Below are 24,770 nucleotides of genomic sequence, written 5' to 3'. Positions count from 1 at the left end.
GCAAAGAGAAGAGGAGAGAAAAACTCCTCAAGAGAAAGTGGACGAGAGACAGGCTAGTTATGTGTATGGCAGAGGCAAAGTTTGGTTTTCTAACATATGGGTGTAAGCTGAAATCATATAGGCCTGCAGCACCATGATATAATCTAGGGGAAATTCTCAATACAAGAGTAAAAATGGCAAGAGTAAAATATAGCTGATGAATTAATTGCGTCATGACAGCTGAAGAGGAGAAACTAGCCCCTTGGCACAATGCTCATAATGCAGCTTGTGCTTGCACTACATTATAGACTTTGCTTTATAAATTTGTTCAATTTTGCCATGACACATTTCTGAACACAAAAAAATGAAATCTACTTTATGTAGCTCAAAGTGTATTTGTGTTGAAGCATTTGTGTTGATACGTAAGTTATGTTTCAGCCCTTAGCCTTTACCCTTCCCGATTAGTATGATAGGAGATACCTGGTTGATGGGTGGAAATTAGGGAGAATATAGAAAAGAAAAAGTGGGCGGTGGGATCATATCCAACAGGTTATAGGTCAAGAACAGTGATATTAAACTACAATTTGTGAAGGTCCAGCTACATAAAACTACAAATGTCCGGATAAGCAACTAGCATGCTAAAATGTTTAATCATCCATGACTAGCTATAAGTAAGACATCAATTTTAAGTTTTACACCATAGGAAAAAAAATGTAAAATCAGGCTCTTTATTAGTACCTAGAATAATGAAGACTACAGAAGAGCCTTTTCCTACAGATATGCTTTCAAATTAGTGGTCGAGACACTCTTTGTTTAAGTCTAGGTTGAAAACCTATTTGTTTAGTCAAGATTATTGTTAGTAACTTTTCTCCTCAGTAAAGATCTGCAGATCTGCTTTATGGCCATAGAGAGTTTTGGTAAACTGGGATGTTTGGATGCTGCCATCCTCTTTACATATCTAGTCCTGTCAGAATCCCTGCTTGCACATTGCATACAATGTACCTCTTCATATACCACTATAGTACATGAACATACCTCGCAATCCCCCCAATCTGGGTCCTCTCAAGGTTTCTTCCTCATGTCGTCTCATGCTTTCCACTGTCACCGCTGGCCTGCTCATTAAGCATCTCAATCTAAATCTATATCCAGATTTCTGGATCTCTGTAGCTGATTTTTTACATTGTCCATTGTTAAAAGTGCTATATGAGTCAAATGGAATCGAACTGGATGTGCAGTTGTATATTTGTAAACACACACTGAAGAGCAAGCTGCAATTTTCTTACCTAGACAGTTATGTCCATCATCTGCCAGCATGAAGCCATCATAGCATGTACATCTGTAGTTACCAGGGATATTGATGCAGTCATGCACACATCCGCCATTATAGTCATTATCACACTCGTCCATATCTAAAAAATAAAAAAAAAGAAAGATATTAGTATTACATTCATTCATTCATGTTACATAGATTACATTTTATTTACAAAAATTTTTTTTTAAATTTTTAAACCGATGACTCGGAGCGAAATATTCCGAAAAGCAGCCGATAAGAGTCCTGCATAGGTGGGAACTCCTTTAATACTGTTTAAAAAACATATCAGGGAAATTCCTCAAGAAATCAGTTGAGAAAACGCCAAGAATACATTTCTGGAAATTCTATACAAAAAGGGCGTTAACTTTAAATAATTATTCTGATTATTTTGGATTTTTTTTATCACAACATAATTCCCATAGTTCCATTTGTGTTACTCCAGAGTTTTGATGACTTTATTATTATTATTCTAAAATGTGGGGAAAAAATTAGAATAAAGAATGAGGGTGTCTAAACTTTTGACCGGTAGTAAACATTCATTACACACATTCGCAAACTCCAATCGAACTCGTATACAGTGATGCTGTTTATTTCGTTTCCGCATCAAAGAGTGCTAGTTTATGACTTTGCGAGCAAAAAGTGCTGTCACAGTACACAAACTTGTCAAACCCAGAGCCAGCTCACCCATAAAGAATCCGTAAACATGTTTTTTTTGTTGTGTTTTGTTTTTGTAGCTTGTTTTTTGGTTTTGCATGTTTAGAGGGAAGCTGTACAGCAAATCCCAAATGCGCAAATGCTCAGAGAACAAAAAAAAGCAGGAAGAAAATGAGGGAAAGGAGATGTGAAAATGCATCCATAGGGAACCTCTGTGTGTGTATGTGTTGCTGTGTGGAGTGTTAGGGGCATGGTCGTAGGCGTCAGGAGAGGAGGAGGTCATTAGCAGATAGGACTTCCTGCCCATGAGCTGTTTCTGACATCAGCCAGCAGCAAGCAGACAGCTCCCGGCTGCCCCTTTTTTATGCTTATACAAGGACAAGTCCCATTTGCACATAAAAACTGGAACATCACCAGATTAATTTGTTGGCAGATACCTGCTTTAATACTGACCACTTTAATAGGAACACGTGTACACCTGCATATTCATGCAAATGTCCAATCAGGTGGCAGCAGAGCAATGCATAGAATCATGCACATGCAGTTCAAGAGCTTCAGTTAATGTTCACGTCAAACATCACAATGGGGCAACACATCACAACCAGTGACTAGAGGCAGATGGGCTACAACAGCAGAAGATCACATTGGGTTCCACTCAGTATGGAAAATGGATGGATGGATGAATGTCCCATTGCACTTCAATCCATTTATAGACATTTAATATCCGTAAAAAACCTATACACAGTCACAGCAGATATAAACAGTTATTCCCTCACCAGCCACTCAAAAAATGCATTATCATGTTAGTGGGAATCTGGAAAGTATAACCTCCTCTGTCCTGAAGACTTTCCCATGTGGGAAAACCTAAAGTTACAAGTTTATCTATGACTGTTACAATTACATGACACTAGAGAAAAAAAAAACTAAATGAATATCGCCAAAAAATCTCTTTACAGAAAACTTATATCAATGACTGCGTTTACATGGACAACAATAATCCACTCTTAATCTAATTAAGACCATAATTTGATTAAGAAACTACCATGTAAACAGCAACCTTAATCTAATTATGGTCATAATCTAATTAAGCTCTAATCGAATTAAGACAGGTGGATTACTCATGTTTTAATCGTATTACGGACGTGCATTACAGACATGTAAACACCTTAATCACATTATGAACGTCGTGTAAGCGTTTTCACCACATTTTGCGACAGGACACGATCACACACGGCAGTTTTACGTTTTACGGCAAACGAGAGAGTTCGGCTGTGTCCCAAACTGCATACTTGCCTACTATAGGCCTGTAGTGGGGAAAAATATATGCATCTCGGCTACTATACAGTAGGTAAGTATGCAATTTGAGACGCAGCCCATGGCTTCAAGCAGTCGTCTATTTGCACGTATAGCATGACTAATAATTAACCGCACTTGAAGCGTTCGTAAAAAATTTTAATGAAAACACCCAAAACTGTATACGGTACCATAACGAGGACGAACTGTATGTTGATACGTGAAATTCTGGAGGGATGTCGGATGGCGTGGCGCGGTGACGTAATGACGCGGTCTCTTAATCTAATTATGAACAATAACATGTAAAACGGGTACATGACAGGAGTATTCTAAAAGCGACTCATGTAAACACCTTAATCACATTATTACCTTACTTAGATTAATAATTACTTACTAATTAATAATTACTATTACTTAGGTCAATAATTCGATTATTGCTGTCCATGTAAACGTAGTCAATGATTAGCATGTTTGTTTCTAATCTGGTTATGTGGAGTATTAGCCATACAAGTCCCTGTGAATTAGCTGCTTCTATAGAAATGATAACGTATTAGAACAAGTGCATTAATATGTGATTTAAATTAAAGCCGGGACTACTGTCAGAGCTGCTGTAACCAATCCACACATATTTGAGAACTTAACAGCACTGTTAACAATGCCTTTACTGAAGTGAAACAGGGACAGGGGTGCTGATGATTAAAAATCAACAGGACTCTGACATATCACTAACGTGAACTTTCTTCCTCTTCCTAACTGGGCTCAGGTTTGATTCGTTTTGACTGGACATGCTGTTTTCTCAGCGAAGGGAGCCCCAAGCACTCTCTCCTCCACATTTCTCTCAGGCCATCGCCTTGTCATATCCGAACTTCACACCTTCCTTCCACCCCCTCTGTCGCTCCTCCTCAGAACATCAAGGCTCAATGTGAGGTGCCTCATAAGATTTTTCTCAGCCACTGTCCTGGCCCCAGCCACACAGGCCCAGCCTCAGCATGTAGTGGTTCTGTGAAGATAATTCTCTCGCCTATGTCAAAATGCAGTTCTGCTCCATGGCAAAATTCAAGAGGGGGTGTGATGCGTCCGGCTCTCTACCACCGTGCTGTGTGAATGTCTGGATAATGTGTGTGAGATAAGTGCGTGAGTGGGTATGAGTGGCTGAGAGAATGCATACAGGTGGGATTACTGTGGCAAGGTTTGTGTATGTGTGTGTGTGTGTGTGTGTGTGTGTGTGTGTGTGTGTGTGTGTGTGTGGACTATATAAAGCAGCAGAGACAGAATGACCTGCTCTGGTAGGGGGGGATTTTGTAAAGGATGGTGCTCAGGCAGCCACTCAGAGCAGCAGCAGCTCTGTGACGAACACACAGACACCAGGCAGACAATGGCCTACTAATAATCCCACATCCCTCTTTTTCTCTATCTGTCTATCCTTCAATCCCCTTCATTCCGTTCTCTCTCACACACACAGAGGCACCCTTCAGCGGAGACTAGGACATTTACCAGTCTTGCAGACAGAAATTGTCCTTACTTGTGCTTATACTAGTAATTCAGTCATTATCTGATTTCAGCAGTTACAAGATGGATGGTAATATGACACACACACACACACACACACACACACACAATATTTCAACAGGTAAATTAGACACCTCCACTAAACAGGAATGGGGCGTGGCCTTTTTTGTAGATGTGTGGCAGCCTGGGAAACCCTTGACATGGTGAAATTTTGACATTTTATACTATATATACTTTTGAAATACCTACAGACTTTCCTGAATATATATCTCAATCATAAGTAAAGTTCTAGCATCACTGGACATTTTGACGGATTACAAACTGAATTATTGAGGCTTATGTCCATTTCGTTAAGGTACCTATGCAGCTACTTAAATAAAGCATGACATTCACTCTTAACAAGGTTCACCACCACAGGTTATAAACTGGCTTCTTACACAACATGAACTCTGCAGGAAGAAAGCCAGGCAAGGTTGTAAAGTAAATAAGAACGTTGCCATGATATTTTGCTAAAATTATACTTATGTTGAGATGTTGAGGCAGAAACACACAATTTTGGCCAAACACCCAATTTTTCAGGCATAAGTTCATAGATGCAACAAGTTCATAGGTCACCACACACGTATTGATAAAGAACAGGAACCAGAACGAACCTTAAGGAACCATGTAGGTAATGGAAGATTGGAAGCTCAGTAGGTTTCCAAAATTGAAGGTTTAAACTAATGCTGTTCAAGAGGGTGACTTAGTATATCGTGTTTCTATAAAACACAGCAGTGAGAGCTGAAAAAATATGTACAACGTGCATACGATTAAAAATATATGTCATGTTAAGAAAATGAAATTATGTCACGATTATCAACAAGCTGTCTTACTTGGTCAATAAAATCGTTTTCACTACTATACTAATTGAGTGATCATAAATGCAATTAAAGCAATGCTTGTAGTTAAAGGATGTAAATAAATGAAAGATAGATGAGAAGTAATTACGCCATGATCTTCAATCACTCTCACTGTGATGATAGAGTGACAGGGGTTTCTGCGACTTTGGTACGTATCTTTCACTTATTTAATGCACAGACAGGTGAGAAATTAATGTCTAATGTATTAGGCTGCCACAAGCCACCAGAACAGCTTCAGTGTGTCTTAGCATCGAGAAGTCTCTGAAACACTACTGGAGCATCGAACACCATTCTTTCAAAAGATTTTCCCTTCAGTTGGTGTTTTGATAAGGGTCACGTCGGTCCTAAAACTCCCATTGGTGTTGAATTGGTTTGAAATCTGGTGAGTGTGAAGGCCATAGCATATGATTTACATCATTTTCATACTGAATGATGAGCCCTGTGGATGGGGGTGGGGTTATCCTTAAAGAGACTACACCTACCAGGATAAAAATGTTTCATCGTAGCATCAAAACAATCAGTCAGAAGAACGTAATGATGTGCGGCGATGCTTTTTTCTGAAGAGAAAACTGGAGACAGCATAACAGAGCCACCGGTTTTTCCCTTTAACTGTCACCAACGATATAAATGGCATACCCTTGAAGATCCCCTTTAGCATTAAGAGTAAAGGGCCTGAGGCAGGACCGCTTACCGCTCATTAACACTGAAAAGCAAGAAATCCTCTTCACCAGACTGACACTAGAGTAACACAAGAACATTTTAGGTCTCAATGTATATGTGTCACAGCAACAGGTTGACAGCACTCTGTGCCCGAGAGACCTGAGTCATGCCCGTGCATTAATCTATACACAAAATCAATAACACTGCACAATCTCTCCAACACGGTCTCCAAGGCAACACCGTATCCATCCCAGCTGCACCATTTTATTTAATGTGCCAATTTCAATCCTAACAAATCGATTGTTTTTTCATTGCAGATTGCTGGAGTAAATATTGTTTATTCTTATTTATACACACTGTTGGAGTTTTCCAGCGAGCTGCATGGTGTAGTGCTAATTATGGTTCTAACACTCCTGAATCGACACAATAAGCCCAGTCTTCGTCAACAGCACACGTACACACTACCTATTTAGTGCTATGCACATTTTATTCTTGACACAGCTGCTCCAACTGCACCAGTACACATTTGCATCTTTTTATCCTTTATCTCTTTATGTAACCCCTTCACACCCTGTGATCATTATAATGGCCATCGCAAGACGCATTCAATGTGCAAATTAAGAGAAAGCCCACCGATTAGTTGTTAAAAGGGGTTTTACAAATACAATGTTGAAATTACTTATTTGTCAACAAAATGTATAATTTTGTGTACCTAGAATCTGATGTAACGTGAATATGAGTCAAAGATGTGTCTGTTGTAGTTATATACAGTTTCTCAACAGAGAAATAAGGTTCTACAAAAGTGCATAAGTGCCATTCAGAATAATGATCTATATCGTATTCCTAACATGAAATGTTACTTTATTAGATTTTATTTTGCTGCTTATAATGAAAATACCATGTCAGTGCCAGCACTATGTAGAGAGTAGCATACCATGCTGATGGACAGCTTCAAAATATTTATATGGTTGGTGTACCTGATACAGTGGTCCTAGGCGTATTGTATATGTTTAGAATAAAACATAACAGCGCATGGTGTTACAGGACAATAATCAACAAATGAGTGGTGTGATGAATTGGAATGACTGTTTCCACCCGGAAATAGACTATTTTCCAAGACTATTTTCCAACAGCACTTCATTCAGTGATTTATTCCTCTTAAACCACAGCAATTGAAGAATGATATCATACCTTTGTGTTTATAGGTATATTTAATGTTAGTTAGTTCCACTTACATTATAAGTGGAATAACATATGATGCTATAACTGCTATAAACAACTACTATAAACAGTTGTTCCCTCACTGACCCTTACTTTTTTCACTCTACAAAAAACAACATACAAAAAACACAGCTTGAGAAATTTCGAAGAAGACTAAGTACAAAGTCCTCTATCCCCAAAAAAGTCCTTACAGAAAACGTCAAACTTAAAACCATTTCAGCAATTATACTTTTTTTTTGTTAAATAACACCATGTGTTTTAATCTGTTTATCCCTAAGTTTAGATTATATGGAGCATCTGCCATACAAGTCCCTATGAAACTGCTGTTGTTCTAATATAAACCAGGGATTTGCAGCTGGTACTATTGTCAGAGCTGCTGTTATAGAACATTAATCAACTTCTGACCAAAAAATATATTACACAAGCACTCGCTAGGAAAAAAAAAAATCCTTGTCCTTGCCTGTTGTGCAAGTTATTCAACTATGTAGAACTCCCCATGACTGAATATCATAAATTTCTGCGCCTCAGAAATCGTCCATCAATAGCACAACACAAAATACATAATACAGGCTCAGATAAAAGCGCATGACATTTGGATCATCTCAATCCTCCAATTAACGAGTGACAAGAGCAAGAAAAGTTCACATATTTCCAATGCATGAGAAAAAAGACAGCGATGGAAAATAATTCAAAACAATGATCGCAATACAGAAGGAGAGGAGAGGCTACTCGTTCACCCACCAAATAACCTCTTCTGATGATTAAGTATATTTCATGACTGATTAAAGTCATTGTTAAACACTGCCAGAAGAACTAATAAAACTCCATGACTTTAGTAATAATATGGATGCTCTATTGACTCATTCTAGCGCACTTTAATATACTTGAAAGATCATATTTTGCATTAATCTATGAATCTAATTAACATCTCATGCTTGAACATCATTCTCCATGAGTCGTCCACGATAGTTAATGAAACATTTACATTTGAGCTCATATTTACTCAACCCTGTTACCTGGGTTCACCCCTATGAAATATTTGGAATATCCACAAGTCATGTTCAACAGGAAGTTGCACCATCAGACGTTCCAGAAGATTATTGGAAGAAGGAAAGTAAGTTCTTTTTTCTTTATTTTAAATGATATTGTGATATCGCTTGACGAGGTCAATTTGAAAGATTACTCTAGTAATTCTCCAGTAAGTTCCATCGATAAATCAACTGATTGATCCATTAGTAAATAAATTGATTTATAGATTTTTTTTTAAAGGGAATCACTAGAATGTCCTTTATGTCCTTATATCATTAAATTTATGATCTAAAAAAAAATCCTGTTTCTCATTAAAAAACTGTCAAATGCAACCATTGTCAGCAAATCAACTTTGTAAAAAATGAGATGGGTTAACATATTATAAATAGAAAAATGTGTGTTTTCTTAGATTCAGTGTTGAAAAGAAAGAGTTGCAATGGCTAAATAGTGGAATCACCCGTGTAACAGGAATAATCTAGAGTACAGGCTCATTGTCTGAAGTTGGCGCCAAAATGAGCCATAAATTGTCTGCGAGTTGTTTCTGTTTGCTTGCCAAAATACAGTGCCCAACTCTGGATCCACATCGGAAGCCTGTGTAGTATCACAGAGTCCCGGAGACACCACATGCTCGACCACAAAAGCCAAAGCGTGCCACAACTTCCTACCGCTAATCAACACCATGGTGTCTCGGAGCTCTTTACATTCAGAGCCGAGGACGTTACTGTGTAAGCAGGCGATGTGACAGAGTAACAATAAGTCAGAGCATTCTGTAATTCTTTTAACTTAGCTTCCAAACATAAGCTAAACATGAAAGGCTCAATTTGAGCTCTTGCTTTAGACCTCCTTTCCACGACACACCAGCCTTTGTGTACGTCTAGCCACAGAGAAAGGAAGAAAATAAGAGCAAGACAAACAGAAGAACAGAAATACTGACCTACACGTACATCACACAGATTTGCACTCATACTGGAGCAAAGCTATCAATCCTCGCACTTCTGTGGCACGTAGACTGTGGTTTTTAAGGTGGGAGGAACTGGCTCGTGAAAGCTCCAGAACATTTCGTCTGGTTCCTTACAGGAAATAAGAAAATAAAAGATGGGTTGTTCTACCCTCAGACATCAGCATCGGGAATATTGTCCCGAGCACGGCCTGATTCAATTCCATTTCAAATCCTCCTAATTCATTAATGGAGCTGAAATGGGTTTCAGGTTCCATAATAGATAGAAATTACATTTCCTCACTTCCTGAAACATTAGCTCTAAACATCTGGGTAAGGAAGAGGAACGAGAGAAAGAATAATCCAGAATACACAGATGTCGAATGCAGATTGTCGTGATATTAACGATCTAAGTATTGCTCTTTCTTTCTTTTTCGCGCTCAAAATAAAGCACTGAGCTCTACTGGAGAGCTTTTTTCACATGCAAAATGTGTGTGTGTGTGTGTGTGTGTGTGTGTACATGAAGGCAGGTGAATGCTAAACCGAATAAAGAAATATTTTATTGTCCGGTCATGAGTTTATAGGGGAAAGTAAGGTTTTGCTTAAAGTGATAATGTGCATCAGTTGCTGGAATCAAATATGCTCACAGTGTCATTATGGCTATAGATGCATATTGCATGGACATGAATGGCCTAGAGTCTGCAGATGTGTGTGCAGATGTGTCTGTGTGAACACATGAGTAAATTTGTCAGAATGCAATGCACAAATGTGTGTGCCTCATACAATATGTTGTCCTGTTATGTATCATTATGTGAGTATGTAAGTGCACAAGAGTAATTAAGGTGTGTGTGTGTGTGTGTGTGTGTGTGTGTGTGTGTGTGTGTGTGTGTGTGTGTGTACATGCATTAGCTCAAGCTGTGCTGTGCTCTCAGGCAGAAAAGGGGCTGGAGGTGTGAATGCTGGGGCAGCACCTCACACCATCCTCACACCCCATTTCCTCCACACTAATTAAGTCCCACAGCAGGAGCTGGGCAACAGCTGTATAACCCACACTGAATAAAGTACGAGAGCAAAATAAAGAGAGAGTATAAGCATGTAAATTTCTGTACAGGGATGCATTTACATGTGAAGAATGAAAACCCACCTTCACATTGCTTGCCGTCTCCCCTGTAACCAGCCTTACAGATGCACTTGAAAGACTTTGGGGTGTTTTGGCACAGAGCATCGATGTGGCAGTCATCTGTACCCATGGAACACTCATCTGGGTCTGAGAGAGAGACAGCATATGTTACTCACTGGTAGTGCTCCACTATCCGTGTGTTACAGTTTACTTTCAAGTCTCACCATTGCTTCAGGGCATAATCTCATCTGGATCTGCTGCTGTAATAATAAAGACTGTACTGTGATTATAAGACACTTATTCACAATCTGCTCAGACTGAACATCCTGTAAACATACTTAGTACAAAATGATTTATAAATCCACTATCTGGTGATGCTCGGCTCCATTTTAACTCTGGTTCTCCTCCAGATTTCTTCCTTATCTTGTCTCATGGAGTTTATTCTCACCTCTGTCACCTCTGGCTTGCTCATTAGGGATATAAATCTTCATCCGGATTTCCAGAGTCTATACCTGGAGTGTCTGGGGTGGGAATACACCCTGGTTGGGACACCAGTTCCTCATAGGGCACCATGCATGCCATGTACACGCATTGACAACTGAGGCAACTGAGTTGCCAATTCAACTAACTGGCATGTTTTTGGGAGGGAGAACATGCAAAACTCACAGGCACAGACAGTAACCTGAGTTCAGGATCGGGCCAGGGACCTTGGAGCTGTGAGGTGGTGCTGCCCAAAGCTGTTTTGTTACAAGTACTATACAACTCAAATTAAACTGAATAATAGGACGATTTCAGGAAGGTTTCATAATTGAAGACCTTCAGATCTTGCTATCTGGCTGAACAGTGCATTGCTTTGGCTGAAGCTGCTCCTTGGTTTTGTAATTTATTACTATATTTCAGTAGGGAAAATAATGACAAAACAGTACAACGAGTAGCAGCACAGTGTGAGAGACCTAAAATAAGAAAACTCGCTCTCTCAATAATCGTATGTGTTGAATTTATAACTCTTTCAGAATTTTAAGCATATTTAAGTTCACAAAGTACTACTGAAGACATGAGCTATATGCATGAATGTAAGAGCTACATGACATATGAAAGGATGGATGGATGGATGGTTGGATGGATTGAGGAATTCATCCATTTCATTAATTTTTAAGATTGCAGCAAGATAATTGTCCAATAACTGGATAAGAACAGAAGGTCTTTCCATTCATTCAATCCACTCAATCCAAAGCCTATGCTTGGAAAACTATGCCCAATGTGGGAATACACCCTGGATCAGACACCAGTCCATTTCAGGGTATAGGTCTTTGCATTTTTTATTTATTCCCATACATTTTGTTTATTTCCTTTTTAGACTTATAAAACACTGCTCCACCGTGGAATCAAAATGTTCAGACTTCAATTAAATCAAACAGTACAGTAACAACATAAATATAATAATATCTTAACAACCTAAACACACAAATGAAAACATAATTACATTTCATGGGTGGAACCGTTATTTCATATTAGACGAAGTCTGCTGACACACAGACTATATTAGTGGGCGTTAAATTAAAGAGGTGCACACATAATCAATCATAACATGGCATAATGAAATGTAATTTAAAATACAGTTTTAAACTGCTTTAAAGAGCAAGAGTTTCATTGTTTTTTAATGGAAAATTTCTTGAATCAACACAGTTGTTAATTGCTGTGTATGCTATATAGATTGTAGCATAAAAGTGTTTTTGCAACAGGAAATTACTGCTTCATTATAAATATATATATAAATATATATAAATATATATTTATAAATATATATAAATATTATAAATATAAATATAAATAAGCAAACAAAAAGAAATGCTCATATTTTTTTATATCGAAATGAAATATTGTAAATATATACATACACACACACACACACACACACACACACACATATATATATATATATATATATATATATATATATATATATATATATATATATATATATATATATACACACACACACACACACACACACACACATATCCCAGGTCACATTCAGTTTCAGGGTCTTTTCATGGTTAGATATCGACTGATTTGCTATTACTGAAGCCCACAGTGTTTCTGCAAACTGTCGATGATGCCAGTGAGGGGTCGATAAGGATATCGATGAGGGTCTATAGTATACCCGTGAGGGGTCGATAAGTCGGAGGATCGACACCCACACAAGCCCTGGACCAGATGGACGCCCTCAGAGACCCCATGTAGGTTTTTTCAACTATATCATACAATAGAATTTGTTATTGCGCACACGCGTGCGTAAAAACAAAGTTACACTTATTAGGTTTCCATATAAAACTGAAGGAAGAGGATCATCAGGGGATCTAATTAGGCAGCACTGAGCAGTTCACAAAATACACAGCAATGAACTAACCTTTACATTGATCTGGACGGGTAGCCTAGTTGGAGATCATTTGTGCGTTAATGAAGTATTTGGAGATATGGACATGGTGTTAAAAGTTTTGCCAGTGGAATGACATGAAAGATAATGCTGAAAATGAAGATGAAGGTAAGATATAAGAGGACTGACCTGCTGTCCCGAAATTTCCCCTCACAATGCAAATGTTGATGAGGACAAAAAGCAAACAGAGGAGCCGAGGAAAGCGCGCACTTGCCATGGCGAGAGCTGTGATTGAGTGCAGTTTGCCAGAGATGCGGGTTTCTGTGATAAGAGGAACGGTCAGGACTCTGAGAGAGAGAGAGAGAGAGAGAGAGAGAGAGGTGAGAGTAAGAGCTTCTCATTGGCTTACACGCTTTTGAGGAGGAGACTGGACGTGTAAAGAGAGAGAGAGAGAGAGAGAGAGAGAGAGCGAGCGCAATTGGGAAAGGCATAGTCCAAAATCGCACACTGTTCCACTAAATAGTGTGTGAACACAGCATATCGATTCTATCTATAGGCCTAGTATATCTGCGGTTTTAGTACAGATGGCACGGTTTGGACGTTTCCAGAGAGACAGAAATGCTCTCCAAACACACCCACAGTCTGTTAAGCCTATATAAAAGCACAGAAGAGTTAATAAACGCACTTATTAATAGACCAATTCACCACAGTTAATTATTAATTTAAAGTAATTAATTTATAAAGAAATTTACTATTGAGACGCCTTCACGCCTCGCCATGTGCAGGTACTTCATATTGACTTTCTGAGTAATAAAAATATTATTTTTACTTAACGACTACAGGCAAATATATATAGTATAAGGTACAGAGTTCAGGCCCGTTATTCTGTATTCCTGAAGGATGTGCTGCCCTGTAGATGTGATTACAGAGATTATATTTCCCTCTGCTGGCCACATTGATGACCATGTATGTAGACAACAAATCTCAACCATTCACACTAATGGTGCTGGTAAATCAGTCAAGCACCAAACACACATCTCTCTGTAACTATTTTTAAAGCAGTTATATACAGCATGAATCATATTGGGGGTTTTGTTTTCTAATAGGTTGTAACAGTCAGTGCTTCAATAGAAGAGTATAGTGTCACAATAAAAAAAAGTGCATTCTATGTTTGGATGATTAATTAGTTATGTCTAATGGTATAGGACTATAGGTATAGGACTATTTATAAGATCTATCTATAAGGTTTTTTTAGGTTATACAGTATAGTACTCAATAATTAATTGGTTGACAATTAAGTTTTACTTGAATAATAAATCCCAGATTTATTAAATAAATCTACATCTAAACTGGAGTGCCAGTGAATATATCACAGAGATTAATTAGAAATTATATAATAATAGGTTACGTTAAATCACTAGATTTAATTGCTTCTGCTCAAAAACTAAATATAGGTTGAATGCTGTTAAATTTCTTTCTTTATTTCTTTCTTTTTCTTTCTTTCTTTCTTTTTTAACTTTCATGACAGTATGTTCAAATATGGGGTTATGGACATGGAAACCTGTTTAGTCTGGACATGGCAGCAGTTGTTGCTAACTTAATGTGAAGTTTGTAATCAATTCAAACAAACAAGGGTGATGTGGCTGAATGAGATTTTTTTTTTTTACAAAGTAAGAAAGATAACTAGATACTTGCTGTCTATTACTGGCTACGTTAAAATCCCAGAATGCCAGTGTCACACTCATATCAATTCCACACTATGCCACTTCTACAAGCATGAACCAAGCCATGACAGTCCCCCAAATAATATTTGATCAGCAGTGGTCCTGTTTGTTCTTGTAATTTAAAAAAAAAAAAAAAAAAAAAAAAAGCACCATGGAATGCATTTATAATCTTAGTGTACCCAATAAACTGTCTACTGATAGTATAGAATAGTTTCCACGGTAATGGTGAATTATCAAATCTGATTGGTCAGAGAGTGTTGATTAATTTTCTATAACAGCAATTCTGGCTGTAATTCAAATCAGGTATATATTAAAGCACATGTTTCAATAAGTTATCCTTTGTCTAGTAACTTCTCATTCACAGGCACTTATACAGCAGATGCTCCACATATATTTAAGGATAAAAATGTAATGGATTTTTTTAGAAATAAAACTTGTTGATATGGTGAAATTTCTGTCAGGAGACATATATTAACATTTATGGAAGGAGTCTCCAGTGTCAGCGCTTTGTAACAGTCAGTGAGTTTTCCACCACAGGAAAGCTTTCAGGACAAAGGAATTTGTGTTTTCTCTGTAATGCGCCAAGCTGCTTTTTTGTCTTTTTGTTTATTACAATAAGGAGATAAGAAAAGAGAGGTTTTGTGAGTAAAACTGTTTATAACTGTTATAAATTAAGTGATAACATTTGTTTTGTGGGCATTCAATAACATTAAATGTAACTGTAGACAACTAAACTGTATGATGCTCTTTAATTAATAAAACATTGTAAGTGTTAGCATATTGGAAAATCGCTGTAGTAGCCTACATATAAGAGGACTAAAACACTCAAACATAACAGTAACAGTAAGTAGTGTTAATCGCACCACCTCATTGTTGATTATTTTCCTCTCACAGCACACCCCATATGTTTTGTTCATTGCATAACTCACTAAATGGTGCTATAGAGTTGTGCAAGCCTCTAATAGTTTTTTTTTTTAATATAGTAAGTCTGCTCTGTCTTATAAGTAGAGAGTTAAGAGTAATGTTGTTGTAATGTAATTATCTATTTATGAATATTGTGATCTAAAAATTCACCTTTACGCTTTACATTATTCTACTCGGGATCATCCGGATTGACATGGCGCTTCCGGATTTATCACGCGTAGCTCCGCCCATTCTGTCGAGACTTGCAGCGAGGCTGCGCGTGTGTCATGGCGTCTCCCTGGAAAGGGGTCTGGTCTGCTGTTAAATAAGAAAATCTACATCCTCAGGATAACAGCGTTTACTCAGCAAATTTAAAAAATAGATACAACTTTAAGGACGTGAATATGGGGACGGTGCACGCAAGGGTAATTGTATTTTGAGAAGGCTCAATGGAAAATACGCTTTATTTGTGTGTGACCTCTCCTATCCATGCCTAATGTAATGTCCCTCTGTAGTGTTTCAGTGCTTCAGTACCCTCCAGGGTATCTCTGCACAGCTGGATTGTCATTCCGTTCATGCATTATGCATACTGTATCTATGAGCGATATGTTTGCAGTGATTATTTCGGTTTGTACTGTTAAACTGTAGAGCATGGACCCTGTCCCGATGCACGGGCGCGACCTGGGCGTTCACCCTGATGACCTGGACGTGGTGGAGGCACAGCAGGAACCCAAGAAAGAAGTCCTGGAAAATAAAGATGTGAGATGTTCACTTCATTGCTTGAATAAAATGTATTCATTCCAGGTCTGTCTGGTTTAAATGATCTAACAGGATTAAGCTCTCTCCTTAAGTCTTTCAGAGATATTATATATATATATATATATATATATATATATATATATATATATATATATATATTGGAATTAACAGCAATGCTTCAACTGAGAAGTGCTCATGATAGGTTATGCTGTTTCAGGAGATTAGCAAGATACCAGAGTTTAGAGTTGGAAACAGAAGAAGAAAAAGTGGCTGTAAACACATATGGTAGTATGCTCTGATCTTCTTTTTCAACTATATGTCTTATGTTTCTGATCATTTTAGATTGTCGTGCAGCATGTCAGCATCGAAGGCTTGGGAAGAACTAAAGAGGACTACCTGGGCTATGAGATCGCCGATGTCTTCAGTGCCAAAAATCTCATCGATGTGAGTGTAGTGATTAAGTCAAGACAAGATGGTTCGCTCAGACGGTGGGACTTTGTGAGGTAAATGCTGTTTTATATGTTTGCATTTCAGGTGATGAGGAAATCACATGAAGCTCGGATGAAGTTGCTCCGTTTGGGCATATTCAAAGAGGTGGAAGTTCTTATTGACATCTCAGAAGGTACAATATGCACACTGTTTTGTGTCTGTGTGTGTTTTATTGTAATTGCGAATGGAGCATGAGTGCTTGTATTAATACTGGTGATTATTTAGCAGAGTCTATGGTTCAACAAAATGTCCCAATTGAGGAATAACACGACTGACCATCATGCTGTTGTACGAAAATAATGCACTCTGGCAGGGGGGAAGTGGTTATAACGCCATGATCTGGAGAGTGTTATTCTGCTTATACCACAGCATATTCCCAATGATAACTACGTTTAATTATTAATGTACGAAACGTTGGTTCTTGTTCTCGCTGATCTTATAGCTGTGATAAACAGTCATTTCCTCACCAGTCTCTCTGTTTTTCTCTCTTGCTCGATCTCTATTGTATGAGCTGTTACTATAGAAACAGTAAGGTATTAGAATGAGCACATTAATATTACCTATCAGAACTACTTTCCAAGCCCTGATGTTTATTGGAAAATCATGTACAACTTCAGCCTAATCTTTTTCGAGCATTCAACCATGCTATGGTATAAAAATATTTTTAATCGACATCCTGCCTGAATGATGTTCCTAACTCTGATGCTCTGGTTCTCAGGAGATGATGCCTTGCCTAATGGTCTGGATGTGACATTTGAGGTAACGGAGATGAAGAGGATAACGGGCAGTTATAACACCATGGTTGGAAACAATGAGGGTAGCATGGTGAGGGACACAACACCCACAGTCTGTTTAATTTACAAGAACACATGCTATTCAACACATATTAATACTATTTAAGACTATTTACCACACTGGTTGTTTATTGAGTTTGTTGTTGTCAGTGGATTGTATGTTTAATGTGTATATCTTTGTCTCTTTTTACTTTACTAAGCTGGACTGTTGAGAATGGAATTTCATTGTATAAGCTACAATAACAATAAAATCTCTTATCTTATAATATTAAACCTGATGCTGTATAACATATTTTATTACTAGTGTTGTTTCTCAAATAATACCAAATATAATACTGAAGATAATTCTGGCAACAAATTGAATGTTATTTCCCTTCTTGTGTATTTAATATAAGAACATGGTCTGTATGTTCCTCTATACAGGTGCTCGGCATTAAACTACCGAACATGCTTGGTCGTGGAGAGAAGCTCACCTTCCAGTTTTCTTATGGGACTAAGGAAACCTCATACGGCTTGTCTTTCTTTAAACCTCAGTCTGGCTATTATGAACGCAAGTATGGCCCTAAAAGTTTCTTTTGGGAAACTGATTTCACCTTATGAAAATGTTCCTTTAACCAAATTCCTTTTATGTTCATTCATGCAGTTTGGCATTAAACCTTTACAAAGTGACTGGCCAATTTCCGTGGAGTTCACTGAAGGAGACTGACAGGGGAGTTTCCACAGAACTTAATGTAAGCTTATATCAGCTCAAGTGTATTTGTATCTGGGAATTTTGTTTAACAGTAGAGGTATTGTAATGACTATATTTCAGTGGTGCAACAGGTAGCATCAGTGTGTCACAGCTCCAGGATCCAAGGTTTGAACCCAAGCTCTAGTTTCCTTCCATCTCTCAAAAACGGCTGCTACAGGAAGGATTGAGTACAGGTTGAGGTACTGGGATGTTATTGGTGTTGCCATGATAGACTCCAGATGGCGACCTTGATCAGGATCAAGTGAAGTTGAACAAGTGAATACATTCTAGTTTATAGCCAAGAGTGAGATCCTATTTCTAATTGTATGCATTTGCGCTGTTAAAATAGTTTGTGCCTGTTTTATTTTTCTATTTTTATTAAATGTATTACACATTTAATTCACTGTGATGTCACTCTCATTCACGTGACAATAGTTTCACGTTTTTAAAGCACACATAGAGCACAGACCATGTTCATGGTTCTGTTTAGTTTTGTTTATATTTAATGGATGGTGTCTTCACAGAGGTCCTACAGTATACGAGTTGTGCTGGTCTTTATGTACTTTATGTTACGGTTTTTTTTCCTTAGGTGGCTCAAGGCTGTGTTTGTGTCTGGATTTATGGTGTTATTTGTTGAAATTTTCAAACTGATGCAAAACACACTGAGAGGAATATAATATTCAGTATACATGCCTTACAAAAACATAATAATAATAATAAGCACACCCAATGGAATTTAACAGTATAAGCTACAATGACAATCAAATATCTTATACTATTTTACCTTATACATGATAGCATGTTATTTTATTGCTGCAGTTGCTTCTCAAATAATGTGCTGAACTCTGGCAACAAAATAAATGGAATTTCCCTTCTTGTATATTTAGTATTGAATTAAACTACACAGAAAAATACTAAACCAAATTCTTATGCCAAAAAATGAATAAAGTTAGTCCAATTTGTCATTTTTATATACAGTGCAGAAACCAGCTGCATTTGTATTTTAGATAGTAAATAACCCATAAGAACATGGATCCCAGACTTTGTGAAATCTCTGAATGGAGCTACTCATTAGAGATTTATTTGTTTCCTGTTTCACAAACCTATGGACTCATAAGTGTGAGAATAAGTTAAAGATATCCATTGAGTTAATAGTAATGTCACTGACATTTTAACTGTATTTGTAGATTTTGTGCAGATGGTAATACTGATGAAGGACCCATTGAGATGATTCTTTGACAGTGTATTGTAGCAAAATGTGTGTGTGTGTGAGAGAGAGAGAGATACAGAGTGTACAGGCATGTATAGTACTGTGTCAAAGTTTTAGGTACCCTATTTTTGTAACAGATTTTTATTTTATAACTTCTCATTATACATTTTGTACTGTATGAGTCAGTACAAAAAACATTTTAGATTTCCAAAACATTAGTTTTCTAGCACAAAATTAAATTTTACAGAAAAATGTTTTTATGTAAGTAAAGAAAGCAGCATATTACATAAGAGACACTTTTCAAACAAAAAAAATGAATGAATTCTGCTGGGTTTTGCTGCAAAAATAAGAAGCGAGTGTGACAGTCAAAGTCTCCAGAAGAACCGTGACTGGTTCTGCAACATGCTCAATAAAACTTACAGCTCATTTCCTTATTAAACTGCACAAACTGTACCTGAGACTACTTTTATTTATTTTAAAGCAAAGGGCGAAATATTGACTGTTTCATTTATTACTGTTTACTGCTCTTTATAGTATTTCTTTAAATGTGGAAACATTTAATTTCATTATTTTTGAAGGCATCTTTACTCTACAGCATTTCTGTACTGTAGCATTTGTACTGTTATACAAATCAGTAACAACTAGCACATTGATTCTGCAATCTGAAACTTTGACTCAACCTTTACGCTTCTCTCCCTTAGTTCCCTCTGTGGATGACTGATCACACACTGAAGTGGGAGGGTGTGTGGCGGGAGCTGAGCTGTCTCGCGCGCAGCGCATCATTTGCCGTGCGAGAAGAAAGTGGCCACACTCTCAAATCTGCTCTCTCGGTGGGTTGTCTCAAGCTTAAGCCAGGAAAATCATGTCAAATCTTTTTTTTTTCTATTAAAAACTGTTTACAGTGGGGCAGTGGTGGCTTGGCGGTTAAGGCTTTGGGTTACCGATCGGAAGGTCGGGGGTTCAAGCCCCCGCACTGTCTGGCTCTGGGTTACTGATCAGGGGTTCAAGCCCCAGCGCTGCCAACCTGCCACTGTTGGGCCCTTGAGCAAGGCCCTTAACCCACTCTACTCCAGGAGCACCATATCATGGCTGACCCTGCACTCTCACCCCAACTTCCTGGTATTCTGGGGTATGCGAAGAGAAGAATTTCACTGTGCTGTGACCAATAAAGACTCATTAACATTATTGTTATCTTAGCGAAGTAGTAGTCAAGTGCAGAGGTTTGTGTACATGGGTTCTGGATGTAAAAAGGAAACTGCATCTCTATATTTACACACACAAAAGAAATCCATAATGTTAAAAATGAAATGTGGGTGTATCCACGGCATCAATTCATAACAATTTAAAAAGTTGTCATTTTAACGAAAATGTATGTAAATGTTTGTACCAGACTGTATTTTAGTAATATTCTGTGAACATGAGTAAACAGTAATAACCTCTGCTGTTAGTTTGAAATTTTTTAAACGTCTATCCTCCACTGACAGCACACAATGACTATAGACACCAGGAACTCTGCCATCCTTCCAAGAAAAGGTGCCTTACTGCGGATCAACCAGGTGTGTTCAGGCAGTGAAATATTTTCACGATGTCTGCTTTGCACCCCATTTGGTTACTGATGAGAATTTCAGCTGTGTTAATGAACTGAGTCAATGGCTATGTTGTCACAGGAGCTAGCGGGCTACACCGGAGGAGATACAAGCTTCCTGAAGGAAGACTTTGAGCTGCAGTTAAACAAACCATTCCTCTGGGGCTCTGTAAGTGCATCTTGTGAGAAATCCCATTGGACTGTTGTATAAAAACTAAAAATGTTTGTGTGTTATTCAGGTGCTCTCGGCATCTCTATGGGGAGGAATGATCGTTCCTATTGGGGGTCAACCCATCTCCATTGCTGACAGGTATGTGTCATTTTCCATTTCATGCACCACAGTCTGTCGGAAAAATTACTAGTGTCGTACAACTGAATATACTACTGATGTTACTGACTTGCTGGGCAGTTTCTAAAAATCTCCATCAGTCAGTAACTTAAAACCATGTGAGTTCAGCGAAACACTTCCCTTTAAATGACACGTTAAACTGCAGTAGAGTATTGGCTAATCAGATGAAACTACTCTGAATATAACGTCATAGAGGCAAAATCTGTGTACATTTTCACCTTTAAACTTTTTACGTTACTTTTAAGCAATTCTGTTGCTGTAATAAACATTCTAAATCGACGGTCCACTCCGTATTTGTGTATCAAATCCAAAAACACTGTGTTTCACACAGTCAGTGCTGTCTATCTGGCTTAATAACATTTGGGTTTGTAACCAGAACAAAAAGTGCATCACTGCAAATTAGTTCTTCAGTTCAATTTTATTTGGATAATATTAAATCTAACTTAAGTATTCCTGCAGACTCCCAGCATTTAGGTGCATAAATAAAGAATTGTAATTCATTTTGGAGTACTTGATTCATGGCAGTGTGTTGCTGTGTGATGTATTTCTGATGTCAGGTTCTACCTGGGTGGTCCGACCAGCGTGAGAGGATTTGGCATGTACTGCATCGGCCCACAGAGTGAAGGTCGGTTCCGTTTCACAGACACTTTACATATAAAAAAAAAAAAAATCACTTTTCAGAGATCTAGAATTAAGAATTAGACAGTTTCTTAAAAATTATGTGTCTGCCTCTATACCTGTTCAGGTGACTACCTAGGTGGAGACGCATATTGGGCTGGAGGGCTCCACCTGTACACACCGCTTCCGTTTCGCACTACCCGGGGCAGCTTCGCTGATCTCTTCAGAACACACTTCTTCCTTAATGCGGGAAATCTCTGCAACCTCAACTACGGTCAGTATGTCAGAGTTGCCTGAAAATCAAAAGAGTCACGTGAAACAATTCATATTCATCCAGCAGATGTGCTTGAAGCTATATTCACATCCCTCATAATTCTTGTCTTAAGTTTTGTTTTAGATTGTATTTGAACATTTTATATTTGAACTCATACATAGAATATGTGTATATATGTGTATTAATATGTATGAAGGGCAGTTATTAAATTTGTATTTTAACATAGTCAGAGTTTCTCAAAATTATTAATTTCTTAAACTGTGATAAAGTTTTTTTTTAATATTCACGCCTTTCATGCTTGCAGAAGTTAACCAGAGTCTTTAAAAGGTTTTCTTTACATTTACCTCTTTTTTTTTTTCCTTTGAGATTTAAACTCTCCATAGCTATCAAGAAACATAGTACAAGCAAAGACCATGATCACCTTAATCACCTCCAATATGCCCTCTGACCATGTGCATAAGTTATTAGACTGCATTTACCACTCTTTATTTGTGATTTCGTAATGCAGGACTTTAAAAAAAAAAAAGAAAGAAAGAAAAGGCAGGTCATTTTGAGTAAATATTGCTGAGCACTTGTTTCCGTTGTTTAGGAGAGGGTCCACACGCACACTTGCAGAAGTTAGCGGAATGTATTCGCTGGTCCTACGGTGCAGGCATCATCCTCCGGTTGGGAAACATCGCAAGACTAGAGCTCAATTACTGCATTCCCATGGGTGTTCAGAGCGGAGACAGGTACCAGCATGCACATACAGTACATTTCGATCCATAAGTATTTGCACAGTTTATTCAGTTTAATTCGGTAACATTTTTATTTGTACAGCAAACAATTTAACAAAAGACATTGTCATAAAGCAGCTTGACAGAAATCACCGCATGTCGATTTACAGCTCTAATGAACAAGCGAGAGGTGACAGCGGTGAGGGAAAAACTCCCTGAGACAACCTGAGGAACACCATTAATCAAAAGGAAACCTGTCCTTTTCTGGGTGACACCAGATAGTGGGATTATAAATCATTACAATATACAGGTGTAGAAACTGTTGGGCAGAAACTGTTTTTGGGAAGTGCAAATCTTTAGGGTGTCCATGTGGGACATTCATCAAAGTCGCATAGAAATTGCGTTCAAATCTGTCTGATTCATGAGACATTATGGAAATGCTGTAAAACAGCTTAAGTCATAATAATAAGCAGAAGGGAAGACAGCCAATCCACTTTGAAGCAATTGCCTTAATATCACTTTGGGTTACTTGAGTGCCTCCATTATTTTGCACTTTATAAATAATTTTTCCCTTTAATGTATTTTCCTTTGTGTTTTTGGTTTGTGTGCCTTTTTGTGTTTTTGTGAGTTTTAATTTCATTCTGTTTCCCTGGGAAGGATATGTGACGGTGTACAGTTTGGAGCTGGGATCCGTTTCCTGTGATGTCATCAGCTGCTGGTCTAGTCCTGAAGCCAAGAACTGTAGGATTATTGGCTGAGATGTGTGTAGTAATGTCAGAATGAGACCCCTCCTGCATGCACAATGTGATGGGTTTCATCTTCCAAGGACAAAACATGACTGAGCTTGTTTATCTTTTGCTTGTTGGTTTTGTTGTGAACTAGGACCTTTTATTCGTGTGTAATAACAGGTGCTATATCCAGACTGTGTGAGGATCCTATTGAGAGATTTGCTTCAACTATTTATGTTTGTATAAAAGCACCCAACTTGTGTTTAAATCCATGTATCACATAAGGTACTGACTGATCAGAGGAAACATGTTTTTAAAATAAATCTAATGCCATTGTAATGCAGTCACTTGTGTGTACTAGTTAATTCAAGCACTTTTTCGTTCTTTCAGTGAATTGTTCCAGTGTCTCTTTTCTGGTTGTTGACTCCCCCTATACCAGACCACATAACTGAATAGATTCCCTGGTTTCATTGAATTGGTTATGTATTGACTCCATTTCATTCTGTAACCTTTGTGGGTCGAAGCCCCACTAAAGATCCACCAGCAGTGCTCTTACTGTCCTCTTTTTAATATCTGTTAAGATGTACACCAAGTAAGAATAAATCACATTTGCCCCTTTGAAACTGTGTGAGCCTTTTATTTATTTATTTGTTTTTTTGTTTTTATTTTAAAAGCTTAGGATTGTGAATATATCCATAATTAAATTACATTCACTTATTAATAGTTTCATAATAGTTTCAATAGTTATAGCAGAAGTAATAACAACTCAGCCATTATATACAATATTGTAATAAAGAGGCTCTGGAAAAACTCACCCCACCCCAAACTCCAGCACAGACTACAGCCTGGGGCATGGCGATTTTATTATGATAATGAATAGATGGACCAGATACCATCACCT

The 24,770-nt window shown here is 37.8% G+C and overlaps 2 protein-coding genes across 3 annotated transcripts in view; one reads left to right on the top strand and one right to left on the bottom strand.

Moving 5' to 3' along the window:
• scube1 (signal peptide, CUB domain, EGF-like 1) overlaps positions 1-13,335 on the bottom strand; it is a 96,624-nt gene extending 83,289 nt beyond the window's left edge. For both annotated transcript variants that reach the window (XM_017494655.2, XM_017494656.2), the window contains exons 1-3: positions 13,180-13,335; positions 10,638-10,760; positions 1,263-1,388 (exon numbers count right to left, since the gene is read on the bottom strand). In XM_017494655.2, coding sequence (XP_017350144.1) covers positions 1,263-1,388; positions 10,638-10,760; positions 13,180-13,267 — 337 coding nt within the window. In that variant the 5' untranslated portion in view covers positions 13,268-13,335. The remainder of the gene's footprint in view (positions 1-1,262; positions 1,389-10,637; positions 10,761-13,179) is intronic.
• Positions 13,336-15,865: 2,530 nt separating this feature from the next.
• samm50l (sorting and assembly machinery component 50 homolog, like) lies at positions 15,866-24,492 on the top strand. The gene is made up of 15 exons (XM_017494897.3): positions 15,866-16,042; positions 16,266-16,376; positions 16,719-16,820; positions 16,911-16,998; positions 17,584-17,690; positions 18,083-18,213; positions 18,303-18,390; positions 20,301-20,429; positions 21,084-21,155; positions 21,267-21,353; positions 21,424-21,494; positions 22,091-22,158; positions 22,279-22,425; positions 23,015-23,156; positions 23,799-24,492. The coding sequence occupies exons 1-15, from the start codon at positions 16,022-16,024 to the stop codon at positions 23,842-23,844; spliced, it is 1,410 nt and encodes a 469-aa protein (XP_017350386.1). The 5' UTR covers positions 15,866-16,021; the 3' UTR covers positions 23,845-24,492.
• Positions 24,493-24,770: the final 278 nt, after the last annotated feature.

This window comes from Ictalurus punctatus, chromosome 19 (genome assembly GCF_001660625.3).
Source record: "Ictalurus punctatus breed USDA103 chromosome 19, Coco_2.0, whole genome shotgun sequence".
NCBI classification, from domain to species: Eukaryota; Metazoa; Chordata; class Actinopteri; order Siluriformes; family Ictaluridae; genus Ictalurus; species Ictalurus punctatus.
Note: the sequence above shows the minus strand (reverse complement) of the source record. Positions and strands in the feature narration are given on the sequence as shown.